The sequence below is a fragment of the Bolinopsis microptera genome, chromosome 4, assembly GCF_026151205.1.
Source record: "Bolinopsis microptera isolate Bmic1 chromosome 4, MBARI_Bmic_1.0, whole genome shotgun sequence".
NCBI lineage: Eukaryota > Metazoa > Ctenophora > Tentaculata > Lobata > Bolinopsidae > Bolinopsis > Bolinopsis microptera.
This window is the reverse complement of record NC_087075.1, coordinates 2650712-2677247: the sequence shown is the minus strand read 5'-3', so window position 1 is coordinate 2677247 and position 26536 is coordinate 2650712. Positions and strand designations below refer to the sequence as shown.

General features: G+C 37.3%; 1 protein-coding gene across 1 annotated transcript; it reads left to right on the top strand.

Annotated features, from left to right (window-relative positions):
- The first annotated feature begins 5406 nt into the window (after nt 1–5406).
- Nucleotides 5407–6032, top strand: LOC134814351 (uncharacterized). Its single transcript, XM_063822450.1, has 2 exons — nt 5407–5647; nt 5851–6032. The coding sequence occupies exons 1-2, from the start codon at nt 5407–5409 to the stop codon at nt 6030–6032; spliced, it is 423 nt and encodes a 140-aa protein (XP_063678520.1).
- The last annotated feature ends 20504 nt before the right edge of the window (nt 6033–26536 follow it).

The window sequence follows — 26536 nt, the reverse complement described above, 5'->3', positions numbered from 1 at the left end:
GTTGACAAAAGATGCGCATTCGTATATTCATTTATTGCATGTTTAATTTGTTTTTTGTGTTTAATTTACGATTATTTGCATTTGAGATTCTGCGATTAAATTTATTTTGTTGATTATAATGTTGTGATATTGCATAATTTATTGTAAATGTAATATATGTTTCAGAAAATTATGTAATGTAACGTGATGGAGGTTCTTTAAGCGGGCAATTCCAGTCCAAACCCTGGAAACATGACATAAAGGATTTGTTTTACTTGTTGCATGAAAAGCACTAATATATGTTCGATAATTGTCGCTATCCAGCGCTAGTTGTCGCCATCCAGCGCTAGTTGTCGCTATCCAGCGCTAGTTGTCGCTGGCTATGCGACACTGTCGCACGCGATAGTTTGCGATGGCCAGCGCAACTGGCCATCGCAGAAAACAGTTCGATAACTAGCGCTGGATAGCGACAACTAGCGCTGGATAGCGACAACTAGCGCTGGATAGCGACAACTAGCGATGGCCAGCGCTGGCCATCGATATCCAGCGCAAAATTTTTGCGCTATTACTCGTCAGCTAGCGCTGGCCAGCGCTAGCCAGCGCTAGTTGTCGCTATCCAGCGCTGGCCAGCGCTAGCCAGCGCTAGTTGTCGCTATCCAGCGCTAGCCAGCGTTAGCCAGCGCTAGCCAGCGGTAACCAGCGCTAGCCAGCGCAATGTATCAAAATCATATACTTGCGATATTACTCGGATGATGATTAATCACTTTACACTTGACTGTCACGTGCCTTTTTAACCCATTCTCTGACTCTAGCTGGTTCTGAACGACGCGACTTTTCGAAACCCCAACCTTACTGGGCCGCGCTCAGCCTGTCATTCCGCCAAATCTTTATTCGATGAACATAATAGCCTGGGGTCCTCAGGTAACCCCAACCCTCTAATCTGATCCCAACCCTAACCCTAACCCAATCCTTAACAAAAACATAATATGCTGAAACCCTAACAATAACGAGAAATTAGACTAACTTCCTTATACGGTCATATCACGTGATCGATACATGTACAGTTTTTCGCCAATATCTCGTCAGGAGAGCATTTTAACCCTATGTCATATTGTCATGGGCCCATGGGGGTTGATTCGGAATTAGCGTCCGAAAATACATCGATTAAAGTTGGACACAACCATCGGGGGCCCTTTTAGAACAATCTCGAAAATCGACTGTAGAGTGATTTGGCACGCTCGATATTAGTTGTTAGTATTACTCGTCAGCCAGCGTCACAGCGCTGGCCAGCGCAATATAGTTGCGATATTACTCGTCAGCTAGCGCTGGCCAGCGCTGGCTAGCGCTGGATAGCGCTGGTTAGCGCTGGCTAGCGCTGGTTAGCGCTGCTGCGCTGGTTAGCGCTGGCTAGCGCTGGCTAGCGCTGGTTAGCGCTGCTGCGCTGGTTAGCGCTGGCTAGCGCTGGTTAGCGCTGGCTAGCGCTGGCCAGCGCTGGTTAGCGCTAGCTGACGAGTAATAGCGCAAAAATTTTGCGCTGGATATCGATGGCCAGCGCTGGCCAGCGCTAGTTGTCGCTATCCAGCGGCAGCGCTAGTTGTCGCTATCCAGCGCTAGTTGTCGCTATCCAGCGCTAGTTGTCGCTATCCAGCGCTAGTTATCGAACTGTTTTCTGCAATGGCCAGTTGCGCTGGCCATCGCAAACTATCGCGTGCGACAGTGGCGCATAGCCAGCGACAACTAGCGCTGGATAGCGACAACTAGCGTTGGATAGCGACAATTATCGAACATATATATTTTGCGCTGGCCAGCGTTATCCAGCGCTGGATAGCGACAACTAGCGCTGGATGGCGACAACTAGCGCTGGATAGCGCTAGTTGTCGCCATCCAGCGCTAGTTGTCGCGTTTTGACTATCGCAAAAGAACCTAAGTATGTATAGACGCTTTGGCAGTCAATTGTAGCTTACATTTAAGTGTCCGTAGATTCAAAAGTATAAACGATACAGTCATCTAAAACCACAGATTTTAAAGATAATCGTTTACACTTCAGTTTACAATATATTAAAAATAATTTAACGTCATCATCAACACTTGATGACGTCATCAAATTAGGTGTTTTTATAACTTGATTTTTGAAAAAAGAACAACTTTTCAAATCGATTTTACACCATTAAGGAAGAATTTTATTCAAAATCTGAGGACATTTTTCCTTAGATAATTGTTCAAGCATTCTGAAAATCTACCGGAAAGTTTTCCTACCTTGCTCCTTCATAAAGATATTTGCTATTGAAGTTAGTGATTTTTTGAAGAATAATTTTATAAAAACACAAAAGTTGTGAATTAGTATTCTCTGGTGTTGGGCCATTTGTTGGGTTGTGGAGCTCAATTTTGCTTCATGAAGGTCTATATTGTGTATTAGGCTAGTTTTAAAGTTGAAAATCGAAAATTTGCATACGTGGGGACACGCCCAAATTGATCTAAAATTGCTAAAATCACTGAAAATTGTTATTTTCACGATTTTTATCAACTTTGGAGTCCCGCGCGTTGTGATACAAGTCCTTTTGAAATCTTCTGAAACTTTGCATGCTTATCAAACTATATATAAAATACTACTATGCAAAAATGTACGGTGATTCAATATTGTATGCGCACGCAACGTCCGCTCAAAGTTTGCACGTGCGAAAGTTGAGAATTTTGCTCATTCGTGATTTCAAATATATTCTGCTTTCCCACGATATTTAAATGGCATTATATATAAATTTAATGCCAACTTGAATGAGTAAAAAGTGCCATATTCAGTCTGTTATCGACAGATATGCCTACCTAAACACAAGGAAACGTTTTCAAAGGTAAAATTTTGAAATCGTTGAAATTACCTCCTTATTAATGAAGTTTCGACTGTGTAAATTATCCTGACATTATAATCAAAAAGAGATGATATTTCACCAAAACCCATAATCATGGGTAGAGTGAACCGCTGCCAGTGTCTCTCTTTTCCAAACAAAAGGAAATGATATTAATTTGAGGAACCGTCCGAAAATGCAAATTGATACCGAGAATGAAATCGGTCGCTCGCTTTTCCCATTAATTCACGGCTTACGAATTGTAATAAAATTAAAGCTTATTGAATGGAAAAGCGAGCGACCGATTTCATTCTCGGTATCAATTTGCATTTGCGACGGTTCCTCAAATTAATATCATTTCCTTTTGTTTGGAAAAGAGAGACACTGGCAGCGGTTCACTCTACCCATGATTATGGGTTTTGGTCAAATCTATTATCTCTAATTATGTAATATAATTATAACGTTATAATCCACTTAAACTTCTTATATAACCACATTGGTATACTTTCAGTAAAATACTGCAAAGAATTAACCGTGGTCACTGAATCTATAGTATCTTATGAACGACAGCCATCTGGCTCTGTTATCAGGATAAGATGTGGTGTGGGGTTTGAAAACAGTGGAGAAGAGGAAATCACCTGCAGAGCCAATGGAACGTGGTCCTCGTTCCCGGACTGCAACAAATATAACGGTTAATACTTATTACTGTCACATCTATTCGATATATTTTGGGCAAATTTACTACCACAGTGCTGGCAAGCACGACTGTTGACTGCCAGCATTTATAACCCCTTTACTATTATTTTCATCAGAAGTCGTTCAGCGGGTTTATTCTTAGTCCAAAATATTCTAATTCTATGTTAAACATCAAACATTTTCTGGAACCACTGTTTTACTTTTATGACAGATTGTCGTAAAGTTTAAAGGACGTCGCCGCTTCGATAAATTATCATATTCGCTTTGAAGTCATGTCGTAACGGAGCTACGAGCTGGAACAGATTGGCATCGTCAATCAATCGTGATTCGTGAAGCATCTATAATATTCTACATATATATTTTTTTCACCAAACCCAAAATTGGGTAGAGTGGACCGTCGCCAGCGTGATCGATGCTTGCATTATCAATTAAAATCAAGTTTTACAGATTGCCACGCTTTTGTTACGCTCAAGTCACTTCGAGAGAATTGGGGGCACTATATTCTTATCTATCTTTAGTTCTCGTGTCATTTTGCTTCATTAAATTTAATGTAGAATACTTTGCCACGTGGTTTTTCGATGGAATCCTAGCAATACTTTCACAGCGATTTTTCCTTAGCCATATCTGTCTGATCCAATATATGTAATATGTTAATAATTTAAATGTTTAAAACTGAAACCAAGAAAAAGATAGCGCTATAAATTGAGAATCACGGGAATGTGCTTTAACCTATTCAGGCTAGGAATACAAGGAATAAAAGGAATAAAAAGAATACAAGGAATATAAGGAATACAAGGAATACAATTACAAGGAATACAAGGAATACAAGGAATACAAATTTAAATCTTAAGTTACAACAGTTACTGTTAAGATAATAAAAATATCATACGATTTAGATTTAGTATTAATATGATTTGCTATAAAAAGAAAAAAAAAAGAGAGAAAGATCTTTAAGATAATTATTTTGTTTACAGTCGAAGCTATTGAGCCAGGCCACTTTGCGCGAGAAGACGCGATTACTTTGTATTTCAAACCAGCCTTTTTTCCTTATTTGCTCAAATAAGCTATAACTATAAGTATAAATACAATGATTCCAGAAAAGTTGAAAACAGAACAAAGACATATGTTTCAGAAAAGTTAAAACATAACAAAGAAATATGTTTATTGTTTCATATCAGCAGAGCGAGTCATTTTGAGACCATTTTTTGCTTGTCAAATACCTCTCAACGAATTTCTTCCAATTTTTACCAATCTTTGAGGATATGAATTTCTTAAGGGTTATAATTATTAATTTATCATTTTAAGATGGCGAATTGTTATCACCGATCTGAATGTAATTTTTAATAGTTTCATTGGATTTGCTCAATGTTTTTTACCAATTTCTTCACTCTCTGTTGACTATTCCTGTAACTTCTACTTACTATTTCAACTTAAACTAAAGTTTTCAACGCCGCACAACTGCAGAATGAGTTCCTCAGTCTGTTGGATGGTTCCTATCCTACTATTATCATGGTTATCCTCTTCATCTGCAGGTAAGAGTCCAATTACCACGGTAACTAAGAATTCTGAGCTGAGTGGTCTATGCAGCCCCCCCCCCCGGTCCACTAAGCCGAATACTCGAGAAATCAGTTTTGAGTGTCAAATGAGGAGCTGCCCGTTGCAGCGAAAATTTTTTTTTTCTAATTATCCAGGTGACGCAGATTGGAAAGCAGTGGCGAGAGAAGTCGACACAGTCGCCAATCTCCAGGAAAACAAGCTTCAGATAAAGACAAGTTTCGCCAGGGGAAGCGCAAGAATGATATCTTTATATCTTTTCTGGGATACTGGTCCTGAAGGATATGTATCGTCAGACCTGCTTGATATTTGGTTTAAGATCCCTATAAGTTACTATATGACTTACTGCAACGAAATGTACGCTTCTTTCCCTCGTGAACCACCAAGTGAAACGACCAATGTCTGGAGTATTGGCAAGACAGAAATAGGACTAAAGATAGAGTGTAACGGGGTCACAGTTCTACATTACAATACCTCTTCTTGTGAAAACAGTCAGAGATGGGGACGGGAAATAAAGAAGATAAAATTTGGTGAATCCGACTCAGCGTCGGAGCAGTACAGGCTTATATCTGCCCAAGGTAAATGAAGATTGGATATTTTGTTACAATTTATTATTTACTACAACTTACTGTATTATAATTATATAATCATTCATAATAAAAACAAAATGAAATACGGGCTTTACTTTTAATATAACAGTAATCATACAAGGTAATATAATGTTATAAGTTATAACCACTTCATGTACAATATATATTTAATCACATTGGTATACTTTCAGTAAAATACTGCAAAGAATTAACCGTGGTCACTGACTCAGTATCTTATGAACGACAGCCATCTGGCTCTGTTATCAGGATAAGATGTGGTGTGGGGTTTGAAAACAGTGGAGAAGAGGAAATCACCTGCAGAGCCAATGGAACGTGGTCCTCGTTCCCGGACTGCAACAAATATAACGGTTAATACTTATTACTGTCACATCTATTCGATCTATATTTCCTATTTGCTATTTGCCCGTGTCATTACGCGAGCCTATTAAATAACTGTCAGCCTATTAAATAATTTTGTCAGCCGGGTGGTGTAGTGGTAACACGATCGCCTCCCAACTTCCCAAGCAGAAGGCCCGGGTTCAAATCCGTTAGGATGCAAGTCGGCCAGTTACCAAGCTGTGATTTGGTACAGTTTCGGCTGGTGATACACGCTCCCTGGCTCGTAGGACTAACGCCCCTACAGCTAGTATGCTATGTGGTATAGTGCCTTGGCAAACAGTGGCTTAGGGTTCCGGTTAATGAAAAGGAGATAAGTACCTCAGGCCATCCCAATACTGGGAGTGACATAGCCTTGTATCTTGTTGTATTAAATAACTTCACACCTATTTATACTTATATATGAACGGTGAAGTGAAACAAATGAGACATGGTGATCGGTGGCCCAAGTAGATGGGAATGTATGAAGGCCAGTCATCAAGTAGCCCCCAGCCACTCACAGCACGCCCTCAGGTCACGTGACAGCACGTCACAAGGGTCACGTGACAGATCACATGTCATGTAACCACGTGACAAGCTCGTTAATTAAATGTCAAGGTCACATGACAAGATAATTGACCAATAAGGAGTCAGAACGTCATGATGAATCAATCAATAATCCCGACTAAAGAATCTAAAGTCTGATTAAACGGTCGCCAAGCAGGTTCCTGTTACTTGATCACTGGTCACGTGTTTAGCTTAAGCATCATGTGACATGAACGTTATTTGAACCTCGAGATCACGTGACAGGAGTCACTTGATTATCCGTCAGAACGTCATGATGAATAAATCAATAATTCTGTCTAAAGGATCTAAAGTCTGATTAAACGGTTGCCAAGCAGGCTCCTGTCACTTGATTACCGGTCAAATGATTCTTAACGAATTACCCCGGTCCAGTCACCACTCCAAATAAGCAGAGGGTGTCATAACGAAATGTGGTGTAGGGTTACCATCACTCCCCCCCCCCCCCACTCCTCCTGGGAATTGCAAGTCTTATCATCAATTTTCTGACATTTAAGCAATAGCTACAGTATCTGAACCACATTTTCACCCTTTAAGATATAACAACTGTTAGGTAGCCTAGTGGTTAGAGCAACCGCCTTCTGCACAAAAGGTTCAGGGCGAATCCCATTGTCACCCTGCAGTCTAGGGAGTAGCAAAGGCTCCATACCATTGACTATTATTAACTACTAAATTTGCGTGTTATAAATTTGGTGAATTTCAAGAGACGAATAAAACTACCGTTTTATGATAATTTGTTTGTTATCACCATAATCATAAATTGAAATCATCAAGAGTAAGATTGGGTACATAAATCAATCTATAACAGTTGTACGTTAATGGGGTTCTAGTACAGGTAGCTAGTTCCACCAACTACTTATTCAGATAAAGTTTGAGAATCTTATCGACAATAGTTGTGTTTTCGTTCATCAGTTTGTTTACATCAGATAGACTTGTAGTGTTGATAACTGCATCCAATAGAGCTCGTTCTTCCAAACTTAAAATACCTGTTATGTCTTTTCCGTTGTCAATGAAACGCTGCTTCAAGTCCACAAACAATTCGGTTTTCATCATGTATGAGAATAACATGTCAAAACATTTATCTTGCTCTTTACACAATTTACTTTGTAACATGACGTCTATAGATTTAAGTAATTTCGATATCTTTTTCTTGTTTGGTTGTTTGATTGGTACTCCTTTCCGCTTGCCTACGTGTTTCCAGTCAGTATCAGATTCTAACTCTTTAGCACTATATTCTTTGTTGGACTCATCATCGCTACTTGTTACACCACTAAATTCATCATCACCACTACCTGATACATCAGAGTTAGAACCACCTTGCTGAGATTCTTCAGAAACTATTGTATCAGCATCTGAACATACAAAATCAGGACCCTCCATTTTGACATCAGTCGCATCTGAGTTAGCTTTTGACAGTGGCTGTAGAATTGCAGAACTTTGATCTAACTCTCGGTTCTCTCGATGATACCTACTAATGTGTGAGGACAGACTATATTTATTGGCAAAAGACTTGTCACAGAATGAGCAGGTTACAGAATTCATAACTGCAGTACAAACGTTTTATAATGCTATGCAACAACCATTATATAGCAATAATCGCATAAAATCGCAAATAATCGCAAAATAATCGCATATAATCGCATATAATAGCATATAATAGCATATAATAGCATATAATAGCATAAAATTGCAAATAATCGCATATAATTGCAAAATAATTGCATAAAATAGCATATAATCGCATATAATAGCATATAATAGCATATAATCACATTTAATCACATATATAATCACGCATATTATCTCTTAAAATCACATTTTATTATTTATACTCGCAAATAATTGCATATAATTGCAAATAATCGCATATAGTAGCAGGGTGAATATGATCCAACTTATGCATTCAACCTATTAAAGATCTTTTCAAAGATTTATTTTCATGCTGATTGCCAAGCATCATCCTGGAGATGGAACTGTAACTCTTGAGTCTACCAAAGACTGCACCCAACATGTAGGAATACTTCCTAGTGGGGACATTAAAGGACCACACCAGACAGGACAAGGAGATCATGGTAAATTCTAAGTCAACTAGTCAGACGGAGATCATCTTCGAGATTTATCACTTTCTGGGTTATCATTCATAACCAGTAGTCAGCGCACCATTAATTTTTGCTTTCAAATGATAACTGCTAATACTCTTGTCGATTTTATTGCACAGAAACCAGCATTTGACCGGGACCGGGATAGCTCGAAATTGCCAATCCCGGTACCGGGATACCCGGTACCGGGAATCCCGGTCGATTACTGGTGCATGCAACTGACCAGGTTTAGGTATCAGGTGATTTTTCCTGCAATTTGGTAGTTGTGAAACATCACCTTGGATTTCTGTTGTCACAAAACGTACCTTTTTAGATCTTTTCTCAAAGCATATAATAGCATGTAATCGCATATAATCGCATATAATCGCATATAATCACATATAATCGCATATAATAGCATATAATAGGATATAATAGCATATAATAGCATATAATAGCATATAATAGCATATAATCGCATATAATCGCATGCAATAGCATTCAATCACATATATAATCCATTGGGTGGGCGACAGTTGACCCCCCCGACAATTAACCCCCGACAATTGACACCTCGACAATTGACCACCTGACAATATAATTTAATACAGCATCACTTCATACCATACTCCTCACGGTGCTCTTGATCTAGGAAGAATGCACCTTTGTTGTGGTGTGCCGCACTCCACATGAATAGATTCCCGGAAAATTCAGATGCTCTCCCCATAGCTAGTGGCACAGACGGGAATCGAACCCGGGACCCTGTGAATGCGAGGCATTTCACAAGTAGGCAGACTAACGTCTAACGAACTGTGCCACATAGCCATTTATAACTATAATGTATTATTTTAAACTGACAAGCTTGTAAATGAAATGTCAAGGTTACGTGACAAGTTAATTGACCAATAAGAAGCAAGTACGTCATAATAGCATCCGTCACGTGATATTCGTTACGATCTTGTTAAACATGTTTCACTTTTGATGTGATGTGCCACACTCCACATGGACAAATCTCACGATACTCTTGATCTAGGAAGGAGGTATTTTTTGTGATGTGCCACACTCCACATAAACAAATCCGCTAAATACTGAATAAATGCCGAATACTGAATGAATACTGAATGAATACTAAATGAATACTGAATAAATACTGAATGAATACTGAATGAATACTGAATGAATACTGAATGAATACTGAATGAATACTGAATGAATACTGAATGAATACTGAATGAATACTGAATGAATACTGAATGAATACTGAATGAATACTGAATGAATACTGAATGAATACTGAATGAATACTGAAAATAATCGCAAATAATAGCATATAATATCATATAATAGCATATAATAGCATATAATAGCATATAATAGCATATAATAGCATATAATAGCATATAATCGCATATAATAGCATATAATTGCATATAATTGCATATAATAGCATATAATAATAACATATAATCGCATTCGGTAGACTCAAGAATTACAGTTCAATCGCCAGCATATAATCGCATATAATAGCATATAATATCTTATAATCGCATTTAAATGAATACCAATGGTTGTTACGTTTAAATAGATAAAATTAAATGTTTTAAAAGAGCGATCCATCTGGAGAAGTAAGCTAGGCGGGATTTGAACCCACATTGTCCTGCATAGGAAAGTTGCCGTTAACTCACTAACCTGAGGCTCCAGATGGACCGCTGTTAAAATGAAAATATGAACATGTTTAACAAGATCGTAACGAATATCACGTGACGGATGCTATTATGACGTACTTGCTTCTTATTGGTCAATTAACTTGTCACGTAACCTTGACATTTCATTTACAAGCTTGTCAGTTTAAAATAATACATTATAGTTATAAATGGCTATGTGGCACAGTTCGTTAGACGTTAGTCTGCCTACTTGTGAAATGCCTCGCATTCACAGGGTCCCGGGTTCGATTCCCGTCTGTGCCACTAGCTATGGGGAGAGCATCTGAATTTTCCGGGAATCTATTCATGTGGAGTGCGGCACACCACAACAAAGGTGCATTCTTCATAGATCAAGAGCACCGTGAGGAGTATGGTATGAAGTGATGCTGTATTAAATTATATTGTCAGGTGGTCAATTGTCGAGGTGTCAATTGTCGGGGGTTAATTGTCGGGGGGTCAACTGTCGCCCACCCAATGGATTATATATGTGATTGAATGCTATTGCATGCGATTATATGCGATTATATGCTATTATATGCTATTATATGCTATTATATGCTATTATATGCTATTATATGCTATTATATGCGATTATATGTGATTATATGCGATTATATGCGATTATATGCGAATCTTTAATAGGTTGAATGCGTAAGTTGGATCATATTCACCCTGCTACTATATGCGATTATTTGCAATTATATGCAATTATTTGCGAGTATAAATAATAAAATGTGATTTTAAGAGATAATATACGTGATTATATATGTGATTAAATGTGATTATATGCTATTATATGCTATTATATGCGATTATATGCGATTATATGCTATTATATGCTATTTTGTGGAATTATTTTGCAATTATATGCGATTATTTGCAATTTTATGCCATTATATGCTATTATATGCGATTATATGCGATTATTTTGCGATTATTTGCGATTTTATGCGATTATTGCTATATAATGGTTGTTGCATAGCATTATAAAACGTTTGTACTGCAGTTATGAATTCTGTAACCTGCTCATTCTGTGACAAGTCTTTTGCCAATAAATATAGTCTGTCCTCACATATTAGTAGGTATCATCGAGAGAACCGAGAGTCAGATGAAAGTTCTGCAATTCTACTGCCGCTGTCAAAAGCTAACTCAGATGTGACTGATGTTAAAATGGAGGGTCCTGATTCTGTATGTTCAGATGCTGATACAATAGTTTCTGAAGAATCTCAGCAAGGTGGTTCTAACTCTGATGTACCAGGTAGTGGTGATGATGAATTTAGTGGTGTAACAAGTAGCGATGATGAGTCCAACAAAGAATATAGTGCTAAAGAGTTAGAATCTGATACTGACTGGCAACACGTAGGCAAGCGGAAAGGAGTACCAATCAAACAACCAAACAGTAAAAAGATATCGAGTTTACTTAAATCTCTAGACGTCCTGTTACAAAGTAAATTGTGTAAAGAGCAAAATAAATGTTTTGACATTTTATTCTCATACATGATGAAAACCGAATTGTTTGTTGTCTTGAAGCAGCGTTTAATTGACAGCGGAGAAGACCTAACAGATATTCTAAGTTTGGAAGAACGATCTCTATTGGATGCAGTTATCACCACTACAAGTCTATCTGATGTAAACAAACTGATGAACGAAAACACAACTATTGTCGATAAGATTCTCAAACTTTATCTGAATAAGTAGTTGGTGGAACTAACTACCTGTACTAGAACACCATTAACGTGCAACTGTTATACAATGATTTATGTACCCAATCTTACTCTTGATGATTTCAATTTATGATTATAATGTTGACAACAACAAATTATCAATTAAACGGTAGTTTTATTTGTCTCTCGAAATTTATCAAATTTATAACAAGCAAATTTAATAGTTAATAATAGTGAATGGTATGGAGCCTTAGCTACTCCCTAGACTCGACTTTGAACCCTGAACCTTTTGTGCAGAAGACGGATGTTCTAACCACTAGGCTACCTAACAGTTGTTATATCTTAAAGGGTGAAAATGTGGTTCAGATACTGTAGCTATTGCTTAAATGTCAGAAAATTGATGATAAGACTTGTAATTTCCAGGAGGTCGAGCGATGGTAACCCTACACCACATTTCGTTATGTCACCCTCTGCTTATTTGGAGTGGTGACTGGACCGGGGTAAATCGTGAAGAATCATTTGACCAGTAATCAAGTGACAGGAGCCTGCTTGGCAGCCGTTTAATCAGACTTTAGATCCTTTAGACAGGATTATTGAATTATTCATCATGACGTTCTGACGGGTAATCAAGTGACTCCTGTCACGTGATCTCGAGGTTCAAATACCATTCATGTCACATGATGCTTAAGCTAAACACGTGACCAGTGATCAAGTAACAGGAACCTGCTTGGCAACCGTTTAATCAGACTTTAGATCCTTTAGTCGAGATTATTAATTGATTCGTCATAACGTTCTGGCTCCTCATTGGTCAATTATCTTGTCACGTGACCTTGACATTTAATTAACGAGCTTGTCACGTGGTTACATGACATGTGATCTGTCACGTGACCCTTGTGACGTGCTGTCACGTGACCTGAGGGCGTGCTGTGAGTGGCTGGGGGCTACTTGATGACTGGCCTTCATACATTCCCATCTACTGGCCCAGATTCAACATGTGAGTGCAGCAATATTTTTAAATAGTGCGATTCCGCACCTGCCAAAAACTTTGTACGGGTATTTACCTCACAGAATGGCCAAAAAAAAGGAAGGTCTCTCAAAGTCACAAAACACACTTTATTCCAGTTTTTATCTCATAAGAAGCTAAGTTGACACTCATATTTTTCTTCCCGGGGGTTCATTTAATCTCATAACCATTTTTTCTTTGAGAAAAATTGGCCGGAAAATCTTCCTCCAAAAAAACATGCCTCACAGAATGGCCAAATCTGAATTTCTATAATTTTGTTGATGGAGATACTTTTTAAATTTCTATCACCACACGTTCTTAGAAAACCTATTAAGGAATGGGGTAATAATCTAAAACTCACGAAAAAACTGAGCTGTGAAAAATTATTTCACAAAAAAGAAAAAATGCCTGACAAAATGGCAAAAAAAAAAAGAAAACGAGAAAATTTTATTTTTCTAAAACCTTTGGCTCTTGTTTCAGCTTTTCAGGCATGCTGCTGGTATTAATATGCCTTGTTAACACCCCCATATAGGTGAAATTTCTTAGAACTGAATGAAAAGGGCATAATTTCTACACCAAAAATGGCCATTTTGTGTGGCGTTGTTCATATTCCCTGATTTCATGATTTATAACCTTCATTCGGCTGTAAAAACACTCCATCTGGGGTGTTATTGTATGATAAATAGCTTGTGAATACTTTAGACTTATGGTTTCATTGAATAAAAGGAGTTTTAAATTTTGGCCATTTTGTGAGGCATATTTTGGCCATTTTGTGAGGCGTTTAGCCATTTAATTTTTAACATTTTGTTTCTTCCTAAATTGAAATATGTTCGTTTTGTTTGATGAATACTATTCTTTAAACATCTTCTGTCATACTGGTGCCAGAAGTTCTCACCAAAATGCAAACTTAGTTCAAAAATTTGAAAACAAATTTTGTGAGGCATATTTTGGCCATTTTGTGAGGCGTGTAGCCATTTTAGCATTTTTTTCTTCCTATATTGAACAATGTTCGTTTTGTTTGATGAATACTATTCTTTGAACATCTTCTGTCATACTGGTGCCAGAAGTTCTCACCAAAATGTAAACTTAGTTCAAAAATTTGAAAACAAATTTTTCAGTGCTCAAAATTTCTACATAAACAGTCATATTTATGCCAGAAAATGTGGTCCTAGTTAATGATTTCACCACAGGAAGTGTTGCCAGAAGACTTTTGTTTCATATGGTATCCACAAAACCTACCAGTCTTTTATAAAAAATTAGTTACAAAAACATTTACAAATTTGGCCATTCTGTGAGGCTAGCCATTCTGTGAGGCATTTACCCGTATGTGCGGAAAATTTGGAGACAAATTAACACTGTTATTGAGCTGAACGATTTGCCAAATTTGCGGCCTTTGGTTGTAAAGAATGTTTTTAGCAAGATTTAATGCTTATTAAAGTAAATTTTGTAATTAATTCTAAGTTATATTATATAATTATTCATTACAACCAGTCAGTCAGCCTTTATACCATTACCCCCTTTACAATTGTTTTGCCCGGAACACTACTCTCGTTCATGATACTATATAGTGTATAAAAACCAAAACTAAACTAACTAATCGAACTTACATACTACTGAGGGAGTATACAATGTATACTAGGGAGTATACAATGTATACTATACATTAATCGTACAGTACTGAAATTTCGATATTACAAAAATCCAATGCAACAAAACGAATGATAAAATTAAATGCATGAGGTATGATAAATATGAATATATGCGATAGCACATTCAGGCACAATCACGGGATTCGGAAATGGTATTTGTAATTTTATGTAGCACATAACAAGTATGAATACTGTTAAATATGGACCCGCAAACAGGTGACGATCCCTAAATTAGTTCAAGCAACATTTTGTAATCGATATCCTAATTTAGCTATACTTATTGGGGCGGGTTTGACTTTCGGGAATAGTTACGATGGTGGTGCATCACCATAAAATCATGCTAAATATCAAATTCCTCACCCAAACTTCTCTTTATTAAAACCCAAAATTGGGTAGAGCGGACCGAGGCGAGTGTCTCCCTTTTCCAAACAATTCCAGAGGAAATGATATCAATTCAATTAATTTCATGTTTCTCAAAAATGATACCGAGAATTAATACCGACAAAGATATAATTCCTTTTTGTTATTGTTTGGGAAAAAGAGACACTGGCCACGGTCCACTCTACCAAATTTTGGGTTTTAGTAAAAATTAAAAAAGCGCATGAATCATAAATTTCTATTTTTATTAACGTTCGATTTTTAAGTTCTAAAAATAGAAAATGTCTCTAGCCCGGTGTACAGTATTAATAATATAATATAATATATAATACAATAATATATAATACAATAATATATAATACAATATTAATAATATCCCCTTTCTATAACAGATAACGCCACCCCCTGTGCAACGCGGTTCTTTTTATTGGGCGAAATTTTTCATGCCGTTTTATTTGGAGTGAGCATTTTCAATTTCTTATCCTTATCACTCGAAACGAACTTACATCCTGCTATCTCGTTCTGCATATTATGATGCTTCATTATTCGTCAATTTTCCAATTATGTCTCTATCATCTCTTATAAAATGCATAATAGCTCCTAAGTGCACAATTACACATGTTTCATAGCACACACCGGGCCTGATTTTAGCACAAAAATAAGTGACCTGACCCCTTTTACAGTTTGCAGTTACACATCGCCAATTTTTTACGCCAATTTTTGTATCCCAAAAACCGCGTTATAGAAGGGAAATACTGTATATTAGTCATTATTACACTGAATAACTGGAACCATTATCAGGTACAGAAGAAAGCACCCAACTGCAGCCCCTTGCATGGATCCCTATCACTATCAGTTTAGCCTTATTTTTCTTAGTCACTACAGTTTTTCTCGGCATTTATGCTGCCCACAAATTCCTTAGTAAGTCAAAGTGCACTTGCTCGAGAAACGACTATGAGTCTAAGCACGCAGTGGATAACGTCACTACGGAATCCATCGTCACTACGGAATCCTCCGTTACTACGCAACCTACCTCTTCAACAGAAACGAAGCTCCCCCAAGTCCCCCAAGTCCCCCAAGTTCCCCAAGTCCCCCAAGTTCCCCAAGTCCCGCAAGTCCCCCAAGTCCCCCAAGTCCCGCAAGTCCCCCAAGTCCCCCAAGTCCCGCAAGTCCCCCAAGTCCCCCAAGTCCCCCAAGTTCCCCAAGTCCCGCAAGTCCCCCAAGTCCCGCAAGTCCCGCAAGTCCCCCAAGTACCCCAAGTTCCCCAAGTCCCCAGAGTCCCCCAAGTCCACAAAGTCCCCCAAATCCCCCGAGTAGCTTTTGCTAATGAAGCTATCTACGAAGTACCTGACGAACTGAGCCCAGTACCAGATGCCTGATATTTAACATCAACTTGAGAATCAGTACCCAAACACTGATTCTCAAGTTTCTCATCATACCACGGGAACTTGTTAACAGGAATGGAAAACATGAACTGTTTAATATTCGTAACGCAGTTTTATAGAAAAGACACTAATCGTAATGATAGTGATAAATCAGCTTTTCAGAACAAAATGTGGAAGAGAGTATGTTGTACTTGTATGATTTACCCAAAAACCTATTATCTTGTTCTTGATACGATATCTTTATTTAATATTTATGTTATGTATGTTTATGATAAACTCATAACAGCTCTTTTGAAATATTGGTAAATATTGAAATAGTGATAAATATTTTTAGACGGCCCAAATGTTAACAATTATATAATCAAGTTTATTTTTCTAGTTTAGTTAGTTGTCATCCGGCCACACAGTATGCATTATGCAACTTATATTGCAGCACCATTTTTCCATAAGTATTATGTCAAAATAATCTCATTATAATTTTTCATGGCTGAGAGAGCATGCAGGCTGAATTGTAACGCTTTTTTTATATATATGATAATTAATTGAATTTTCAAATAAAAATTGAGGCCGAGTAAGATACTAAAATAATTTGAAACTGAACACACTTCTCTGTGCAATAATACTTCGGCAAATTTAGATCTAGTAAAATCCCGCTTTTTGATTATACATTTTATTGGCTGACAATGATAATCGACTTGACTGATCTTTTAATCGATTTTATTTGTTGACCGTCATATCAAAATGTTAATGTTTGTAATTTTAGAAGCGTTAGATTCTAGAGGTTTCAAGGATCGATTATCAATTTGACAAGCGTTTGAAATTAGACTATTCAATTATCCTTCACACTCCTTGATTTTAAAACCATCTGTATTATCGTCCATAGTTGGACAGATCGGCAAAAGCTTGTAAAAAGTTCGTTGCATTCGGCACATTTTTCAGTTCGGGAATAATTCGGGAATAATTCGGCATTTAAATTTTCCTAATCCAGACAAATAGTACAAAACATGTGATTGTCAATGACAATAATGAACAATTTATGATTTATGAACATTAGAATTAGTCGAGCTCATTAAGATAGTCAATTGAATAAGCCAAATAAGTTATCGGCTAAAAGTTCGGTAATTGTTTAGTACGCCGGCCAAACCACTTCGCTGTCATAATCCAACGTGTTTGCAACGTTCTGTTGCTTGAAGTTGAACTCCTCCATCTGCTTCTCGAACCATGCGGCTTGTACCTTTGCAATGTATCCTCCAGATCCCTGTTGAAGAATAGACACAAAAAGAAGTGCCAGGCTCAAAATAACTATCAACATATTAGCTCATGAGAGACGAGACAAGAAATAAAAAGGTGTTCGCGTTTAGAAACAAATTCCAGGTGGTCGTAACAGAAATGATGAGGGATAAAAGAAAATCGCGATTATTTTGGCCAAAAATCGCGATACCGCGACAAGCCAAACAGACGACATATAAAATTTGTCGCAAAGAATGGGAAAAATCGCCACTCCGCACATGCCGCGATTTCCTTTTGTTCCTGGAAGTGATGGAACTGATCTTCGTCTCAGTCGAGGCACTGAACCAAGTATCGGATTAAGTTCTTTCAGCGGAGGGCAACTGGAATCAATAATCAAGGAGCTAATTACCATGGGTAGCTATTCGTTAACCATGGTAATTATAGAACGGTACCGCCAACGAGAAGCTCTAAAACAAACAAAAGGGGGAAACGGTAGACAAAGAAATCAGGGAAGAGAGAATCAGTAGAGTTCTCATGGAAAATTATATCGTGAAAATCGCCATATTGAATAGGAAACACCGTTCATGTTAATTGCAGTAAACTGTGCAACCATGTATCGAGTATAAACAATTCGACAATAAAAACAGTTAAGGGGAACAACGAGCAGTTCTAAAACTAAAAATAGGGGAAATTGTAGAAAGAGAAATCAGGGAAGGGCCAATAAGTAAAGTCCTCATTGTGAATATCGGCCAATTAAATAAGAACCATTCGCATCATTAATATTAATTGCGGTTAAAGTGTACAACTGTAGTAGTTGTACAGCAATACTAAGGTAATGGGACTTCTGTGGACCCTCTACCGGACAAACCTTGTTTATTGTTAACAAAGCCACAGTCAAGGTTCGGTGAACGGTAGTAAAAAGCGTAGTAAAAACCGTTCACCGAACCTTGACTGCGGCTTTGTTAACAATAAACAAGGTTTGGCCGGTAGAGTGTCCGCAAAAGTCCCATTACCTTAGTATTGCTGTACAACTACTACAGAATTAATCCCGATAACACTCGATCTCTGCCTGATCCAGAGGATATCACCATTTTACCTTCACACAGACATCGAACGCTGTAAGAAGATGACGATCAGACCTCGTTAAAGTGTACAACTACTATATCATACTGAAATGATTACAAATAATTTCAGTGATTTACTATGCTAAAGTTAAATTGTAAATACTGATTCTCAAGTTTCTGATCTTATCACCGAAACTTGCTTCCTTGTAAAGTAATGGCCCAAAGTAAAGTAATGTGTATGTAGTACCAGTAATGGTAAACATGGACTGTGTAATATTCTTAACGCGGTTATATAAGAAAAGACATTAATTCAATTAATAATTGTAATTCAGATGTGAAGGGCCCACGGTGAATGGTGATAGTGATTCGGAGTGAAAACAGGGTATTTATGTGCCAGCTTTTCAAAATAAAATATGGAAGAAAGCATATTGACTGATGCAGTACCCGAGAACTTCTTGTTGTTAAAATTAATGTGATATTTTAATGATAATAGCTCTGTTGATATATATTGACGCTGAGTAAACGTATTTGGCATTGTTCACTGTAAAATGATATTAGAAAGAATATAGATCTAGATTCTAGTCGTTCCCTTCGTATTTTAATTATACATTTCACACTGGCTGTCAATGATAATGAACATAAATGATCTTTTAATCGACTTATTAGTTGACTGTCATATAAAAATGTAACATTAGTAATTTTACAACTCCTAGATGTATCTGGGATCAATTATCAATAACTTTTGACAAGCTTTTAAAATTATTAAATGTGGAAAATGTGATTATTTTTCTTTCTTCGATGCATAACATTATAAAAGTGTCCAACAAATTTGAAAATTGGCTTTCCAAAAATAAATCAGATAAATTACCCTCAACCTAAAGCCATCGAAGCAAATTTGCAAGGAAGAGGCAAAATTTTTGTAGTTTAATTATCAGAATAGAAGCCGCTCCAATTCTTACTGTACTCTCTTAACCAACTTAATAATAAAATTACTCTTCCTGGAAATTGAAAGCTACAATATAAAGATAGTTTAATCCATTTTCACCTTAAAGATTTGTGAATTATTCAAAAACTGTTATTCTCGACCAAATAAAGCTATATCACGGAAAGCATTTTCAATAGACATACTTTAAATTCCACCCAATCTTCATCTAGACAGAGTAAAGATGTGAATTATCTGATCAGACAGTTGTAACCATGGGTACTGCCCTCGCACTAGGATGTTGGAATTACCAGCCGTGAAAATTATAGTTGAACTGTTTGAAAATTAATGAGGGCACACAACTTTTCTGTACCTTGAAGTTATTAATTCTAAGCTATTGCTTCGTCAGAAAAATCTCATCCAATCGTGGTAGTTTTGATTGATAAGCTTTGTTTTTTAGTTTAAATCAGTCGTCTTCGGATCTGGAGGTAAACTAAGAATTTAAAAGACCGTTGATCAATACCTCATGAGAATTACAGTTAATGAACAGGACTTTCCCAATCAATTGGCTGGAATAATTCAATTAGCGAATATCCATCTAGCAACATGGTCCCCAGTTAACTTTCGACATGAGCTGATTGCTTGATTTTCACTCGCCGGAAGGGATTTTATAGGGTGTGTTGTAATTATTGTCCCATCAACATTTGGCAAATTGATCTGTCAACTTCTGTTTGAATCGTTGAACCCCTTAACCCATTCATTTGATTGTCTCTTGTATTTGATACATATTATATAGTTGAAGTTTATGATGTTCGTGATGCATGAACAATTAGATCATATTTGCCTAATAGAGCTTGAATTGCCTAATCGAGAACATGAACGGAGGATGATTTGCAAATGGTTTTGAGATTTCGAAGTCGATTTTAACAGTAACTTTTAGCGCAAATTTTGATGTAAAGTACCCACGGTAACATTTCCAATACACCTAATTTCAGCGTACTTTATTAGACTATATACTATATAGAGCTACTAAGATATTACAACTCTGCTTCATCAGCACATTCAAACACTTCTTATACACTGTTTTCTCTACGCTGTATGACGTAACAAGAATGACGTAACAAGAATGACGACTGACGTAAACAATATGGTAGACGTCACCACGGGGATAAAGAAGCATCTGTGACAATGACAAATGAAACCTTCGCAAACTAAACCCTTAACTGTGCACTTGACGGTGAACTCAAGTATGAAATCAACTGTATTGCCTAAATGTAGTTCATGCCTTGAGAAACGTTTAGTGTGCAGACAGCTTAAACTTTGTGCAAATAGGATTCACATCGGTTTGTTTACAAAAAATGTGGATGTGCAGTTAGAATTGCTGTTGTGCAGTCAACTATGTTACCGGGTGAAGGGTTTCTACTCATGATGTAGTTTTCTATACAGCTGAAATGAGGTGGCTGTACAGCTCTGTGGCTTCATTTGATCCCTGGTAAAATGAACCGCACAGGAACTTATCATTGGACTTATCTTCACAGGTTCACTCGTCGCTGAAAATTAGTTCGGTCTAGCCATGCAGTGCGTTTGTTTTAGAGAGCTTTACTTTGTTCTGAATATTGTTCAAGGTTTGACGCTGCTTTCTATGGAGTTCATTCTGTAACAGTTAACTTTATTTTTCTTGAACAATAATTTCTTAGATTTTAGGCACCAAGCGCCAGACATAAATGATGATGATAAATAGTTAAAATGTTTTTATTGACCGTCTAAAATTGTTTTTAGAGTCCACTCACCCTACGCCACCGTGAGTGAACTATAAACGGTATGTATCAATTATTAGTATGAAGCGAGTCTTCAGTACCAGTCCCCACTCCCCACAAGCAACATACCTAGATGCTCAACTGTAGAAACTGTAATATGTAACCGACGAATCAGGTGATGAGGAACTCAACATATCTTAGATTACATTTTCTTATCATGCTCAGCTCAATTCGCTGAATATCTCTAATGGACCAAAGCGAGGGCTCAGGTCAATTTGTAAATTAAAACTTTAGATATTTTGCGTACGATGACATATTGTAAAGAGTAAATCAAGCCACGGAGAGCAATTGATCAGCATTTTTCAGTTTTCATATCGATCATCGGTTATATTATCTCAGTAGCATTTCTGCATCTCTGTTATAGTTCCCTGATATCAACTGAAGGACTGGTTACAATTTAATGACAGATCACAGAAAGTGAGCAGGCGCGACAGTTGGTTTTAAGATCACGGTGAAATGTCATTGCTCATTAGTGGGGAAATGAAATTTGCACTGCCGCCCCTCATTAAGCAGCGCATCACCGACCCTACTTTCAAACTACCGCTCGGAAACTTATCTTACTGAGGTGAAAATCTTTAATTACTGAGCAGAAGATTACTGGCGGGTGGCGTTCAACTTCAAGAGTGGGTCTCTATAATGATTAGTGGAGTATTGGTATGCACTCTTCTCTTCTCTTATATAAACGAGAGACGGACGCCTCGTCGTGAAGTCCCCTGAGATCATTCGTATAATTGGGGTCCAAAAATGGTATAATTTTGATCGAGTTAGTATAGATCTTTTAAAAAGTCATGGGGTCATTATCAACTGTTTTAGGGCCACATAAATTCGTAAATCGGGGTTCATTCGTATCATACAATATATTGACTCAAGCTAGTGATTAAGTAAATGCTATATTATTATAATATTATCGAGCTTATGACCCTGATACTCGAGTATACACCCTCATACATCAGATTCTTACTTAAATCTTACAGTTTCTGATTGTCGTTTGTCAACTAGTAATCGCAACTTTAACAACTAACGAGTTCTGAAACTGCTGTCCAAATGTAATTAAACTCTAATGCTGTGGTACTAATTGAGTAATTGGTTTGCCAGCCTGGTACAAGATAACCGTGAAATACCCTATAAGTTGAACCAAATAGCCGGCCGTAACAGCAACTTTTCCAGACTGACACTGAAGAACAACTGGACACGTGGTTACATCAGGATATTGCATCTCAAATTAATCAAGTACTCAGATATCTACTTGTTAATTGTTGAGGGATCTCCGCGCATGATATCGCGAAGAACTGTGGTCTTATTTGATCTTATTTGAACGTTGATTAAAGGTGTACAAAACAAGTGTTTTTGTTGCATGTTACAAAAACCGGGAGTCTAATTACGGTTTTGTATCTGTCAACGGCTGCTTGGTGTACTGGGTGAGTATTGAAGTGTAGATTGATGAGAGTTGACCGGGTTAATCTCCTCTTACTTTGAATCTAACTTAGGTTTTCCTGTTGCTAGAGCTGACTTGTGAGAATCGAGTGTATGTGTCTTATTTTCCTGATTTTCAGTAGCTTCGAGAAAGTTCCTGTCGTCAGTCGTGATTGTTTATAATTTTGAAGATGGTGTTCAGCTTTAACACTATAAGTTTTCGCTGCGTTGTATCGCAAATAACTTACATGTGTCTACTCCTAGGTCTGTACTGTACTTTATTTTACTACTGCAGTCTTTACTAATACTCTAAATCTAATATAATGCTTTTGGACACGAAGGAAACACACAACGTAAGACTTGAAATCTTCGTAAAACTACATCATTAGAGCCTCAAATTATTTGTTATATTATAGTAGTGTTGAAAGTATTAAAAATCTAAATCTAATATAGTGTGCTGCTCCGTGAACTTGTTACATTTCAAAAACAAGTTTTAAGAAGCGAATAACTGTTGTTCGTTTGGTGATTGTGGTTAAATTCATAATCCCTGGTCTCATCCACAAACCTGACAAAGTTTTAAGAACATGATCACAGTTGTTTGAGTTTTAATACTTTTTTCGAGTTTTAATACTTTCAACACTACTATATAACGAATAGTTTGAGATCATGAATACGATGTTGTCACATTGAAACATTGAATAATTCCTTTCCTGATAAGAGCCTTTTCCTTGTCGCATCTAACGGGAACCATAGAAATTTACCCAAGAAAACATTTCAACTATGCGACTCATAAATAATATTCCAATCCGGATTTTACATTATCACTCTCTAACAAACACATTGCTACAATCACTGTCTAAACTTTGTCCGTTTCACATTACCTCAACTTAATAAAGTTGTTATGATATGGCTAACAAGCATATACTTAACTCCGTTTAAATTTCCCTTTCGAGATACATCATCAAAAAATTTGACGCTTTCGAGCTTGTTCAACTTGGCAAGCAACTTTAAAACAGTTTTTAATCATTTGAGTTGCAACGTTCAGTATTTGTGAGGAGCTTGTCGGTTACCAGATTAAGTCATTAAGGCTAAAGTGCTTAGTCTAACGGTTATTATTTGAAACGTCGTGGTTCTGTTTTCAATATGACCATTCATATATTTTTGACTGTTTCAGCTCTTGCATTCGAATGGTTGGGGTAACCAGTGATAGTGAACGGGCAACTGAAATTGAAAAAGTTTTTAACGTTGAAGCTCATCAAAATTTAGACCTCAAGGCATAAAGACTTCAGGACTTAATCAAAGTTGTCAGTTAGAATTCGTGCGCATAAAGATGACCACATGAACATTAATCCCGTTTAGTGTGCCGACTGATTTCTGCTTACCATTGTTTTCAAAACAAATATCGAATCTCCCATTGTCTGACCCCTCGGGGCAGTGACCAATCACCAACTACTTCTACAACCGTTCATTCTTCGTACAATCCACTCTGTCGAATAACACAAAACTCCCTCTCCCTATACCTCATCATCTGATTAGAAAACCGGGCTATTATTTTCAATAACATGCATCATTAATAATTATAGCGTCTCTCCCCCCTCTCTGTATATAATATCCGAACTTTGGTGCCGCGTGCCACCTGTATTGACTGGTTCACAACCGGCTGTTCATTTTCTGGGGGCATTTACCGGGCACACTCTGATAAGATTTTACTCCTTCATAATATATCACATGCATATGTGCTAGCTAGTTTACTGGGCCTTGACGCGAGATAATTCAGAGCACCTGTTTTTTCCCGATATTTCTTAATTATATTCTCGTTGCTGGGAAACGTAAAAGCAGTTCTGATTCTTGACGTAGATGGTTCGAAAACCTTTGTTTTATGGTTTACATTTTAGGCTATTTCACGAAAAATGTATTTTCTCGAATGTCTGAAGATTTCGCTAGAATCAATTTGACCGTTCCTTAAGAAGGTTATCGAGGGTTAAATCTGTTGTTGGATTTGAAATGGTTTCTTTTAAAGATCAGCCAGTTCTTCAAACAATAAACCTTGCAGAACCCTTGCTGATTACAATATGTTTCATGCTCTGATTCAGTGCTGTTAGTTCCAATTTCTACTTGTCTTTGGATTCTGGAATAACATGCCGAATGCATAGGAAAAATTGATATTTGTATATTACTACAGGGTGGGCCAAAAGTCAGTGGGCATACGTTGGCCTTAATAGCTCAGTCACTGAGTGCCCAATTGAAATAATTCTTTCTGGTATGACTTACTACCACTACTGGTTCGAGGAATTTGTCAAATCGAAAAATATTCGAGTTCATTTTTTTCAAATGAAGGTTCATTTTTGCATTTATTTGATAGTTTGGATAGTCGGATTGAGCTAAATTTTATTGAATTGTGTTTGGCCATTCGAATTACGTTTAAGTCCTGAAAAAATTAGAACTGTAGCTTCTCAGATGACCGAGATATGAAGCATAACGAGTTTATTCATTACGTGTGATCAGGTGATTGGTTTACCTCATCACGTGATTAGGTGACCCCGTTAACCACCCCGTTAAACATTATGGGAATTGTTAAGGGTGCCCAATTAAGGTGTCGTGTCACGGTGTCACATAATCACCCAGTCAATTTTGTTAACGAGATACAGAAAATACTTGATAACTTCATCATTTCTAATCCGTTTTGCCTCATGTTTTCAGATCATATGCATCATTTAATAATCTACCGTCTCTGAAAAAATTAGGCATTCAGCATGTTCAGAGAAAACAATATAAGTGTTTTAATATTGAATGGGCGTGGTCTAAAATATTCGAATTTTCAAATTTTGACGACGGAATCCTCGAACCAGTAAGTACAGTATACCATCTGCAAAGCAACAGCTCTCAAATATAAAGCACGGCGGAGCTATTAAGGCCAACGTATGCCCACTGACTTTTGGCCCACCCTTCTTCTTCCCAAAGATTGAAGAGCAAAAGAGGAATAGTACTAAATTATTAAATAATTTGCGTGGCCTGCACCCTTTTTGTGTAAAATCATCTTTGCGGTCCTTGATGGGATTTCAGATGCAAAACATGTGATTTTTTCACTCCCATGTTAGAATATATTAGAATTAGCCCCATATCCTCCTTACTTGGATCCTAATCAGCATCCAATCTGTCACACAATCTGCCAGTCATCCCACAATCCTCAGACCACATGAACCAATCAGCAGCTTTCACTTCCCCAACATCCAATCAGACCACTCCATTCCAATCACTATCCAATCAACCATCTTGTCACTGTCACATGACCTATATTGTAGTTGTCTAGCTGCACACAATACATGGGTGGAAGTCTGTTGGTTGATTAGGGGTGTGTCCAGGGTTGTAGCTAGTTGTTTCTGGTCAGACAGAGAGAGTTGACAGGTTTATTAGAGGTCTATTATATGAGGTGTGCATCCACCTAGCTAGATACAGGTGGAGATATTATCTCTGTTTGTATCTTGTAAATAGATACATGTGGAGATAGTATCTCTGTTTGTATCTTGTTAATAGATACATGTGGAGATAGTATCTCCGAGTGTATCTTGTAAATAGATACATGTGGAGATAGTATCTCCGTCTGTATATCTTGT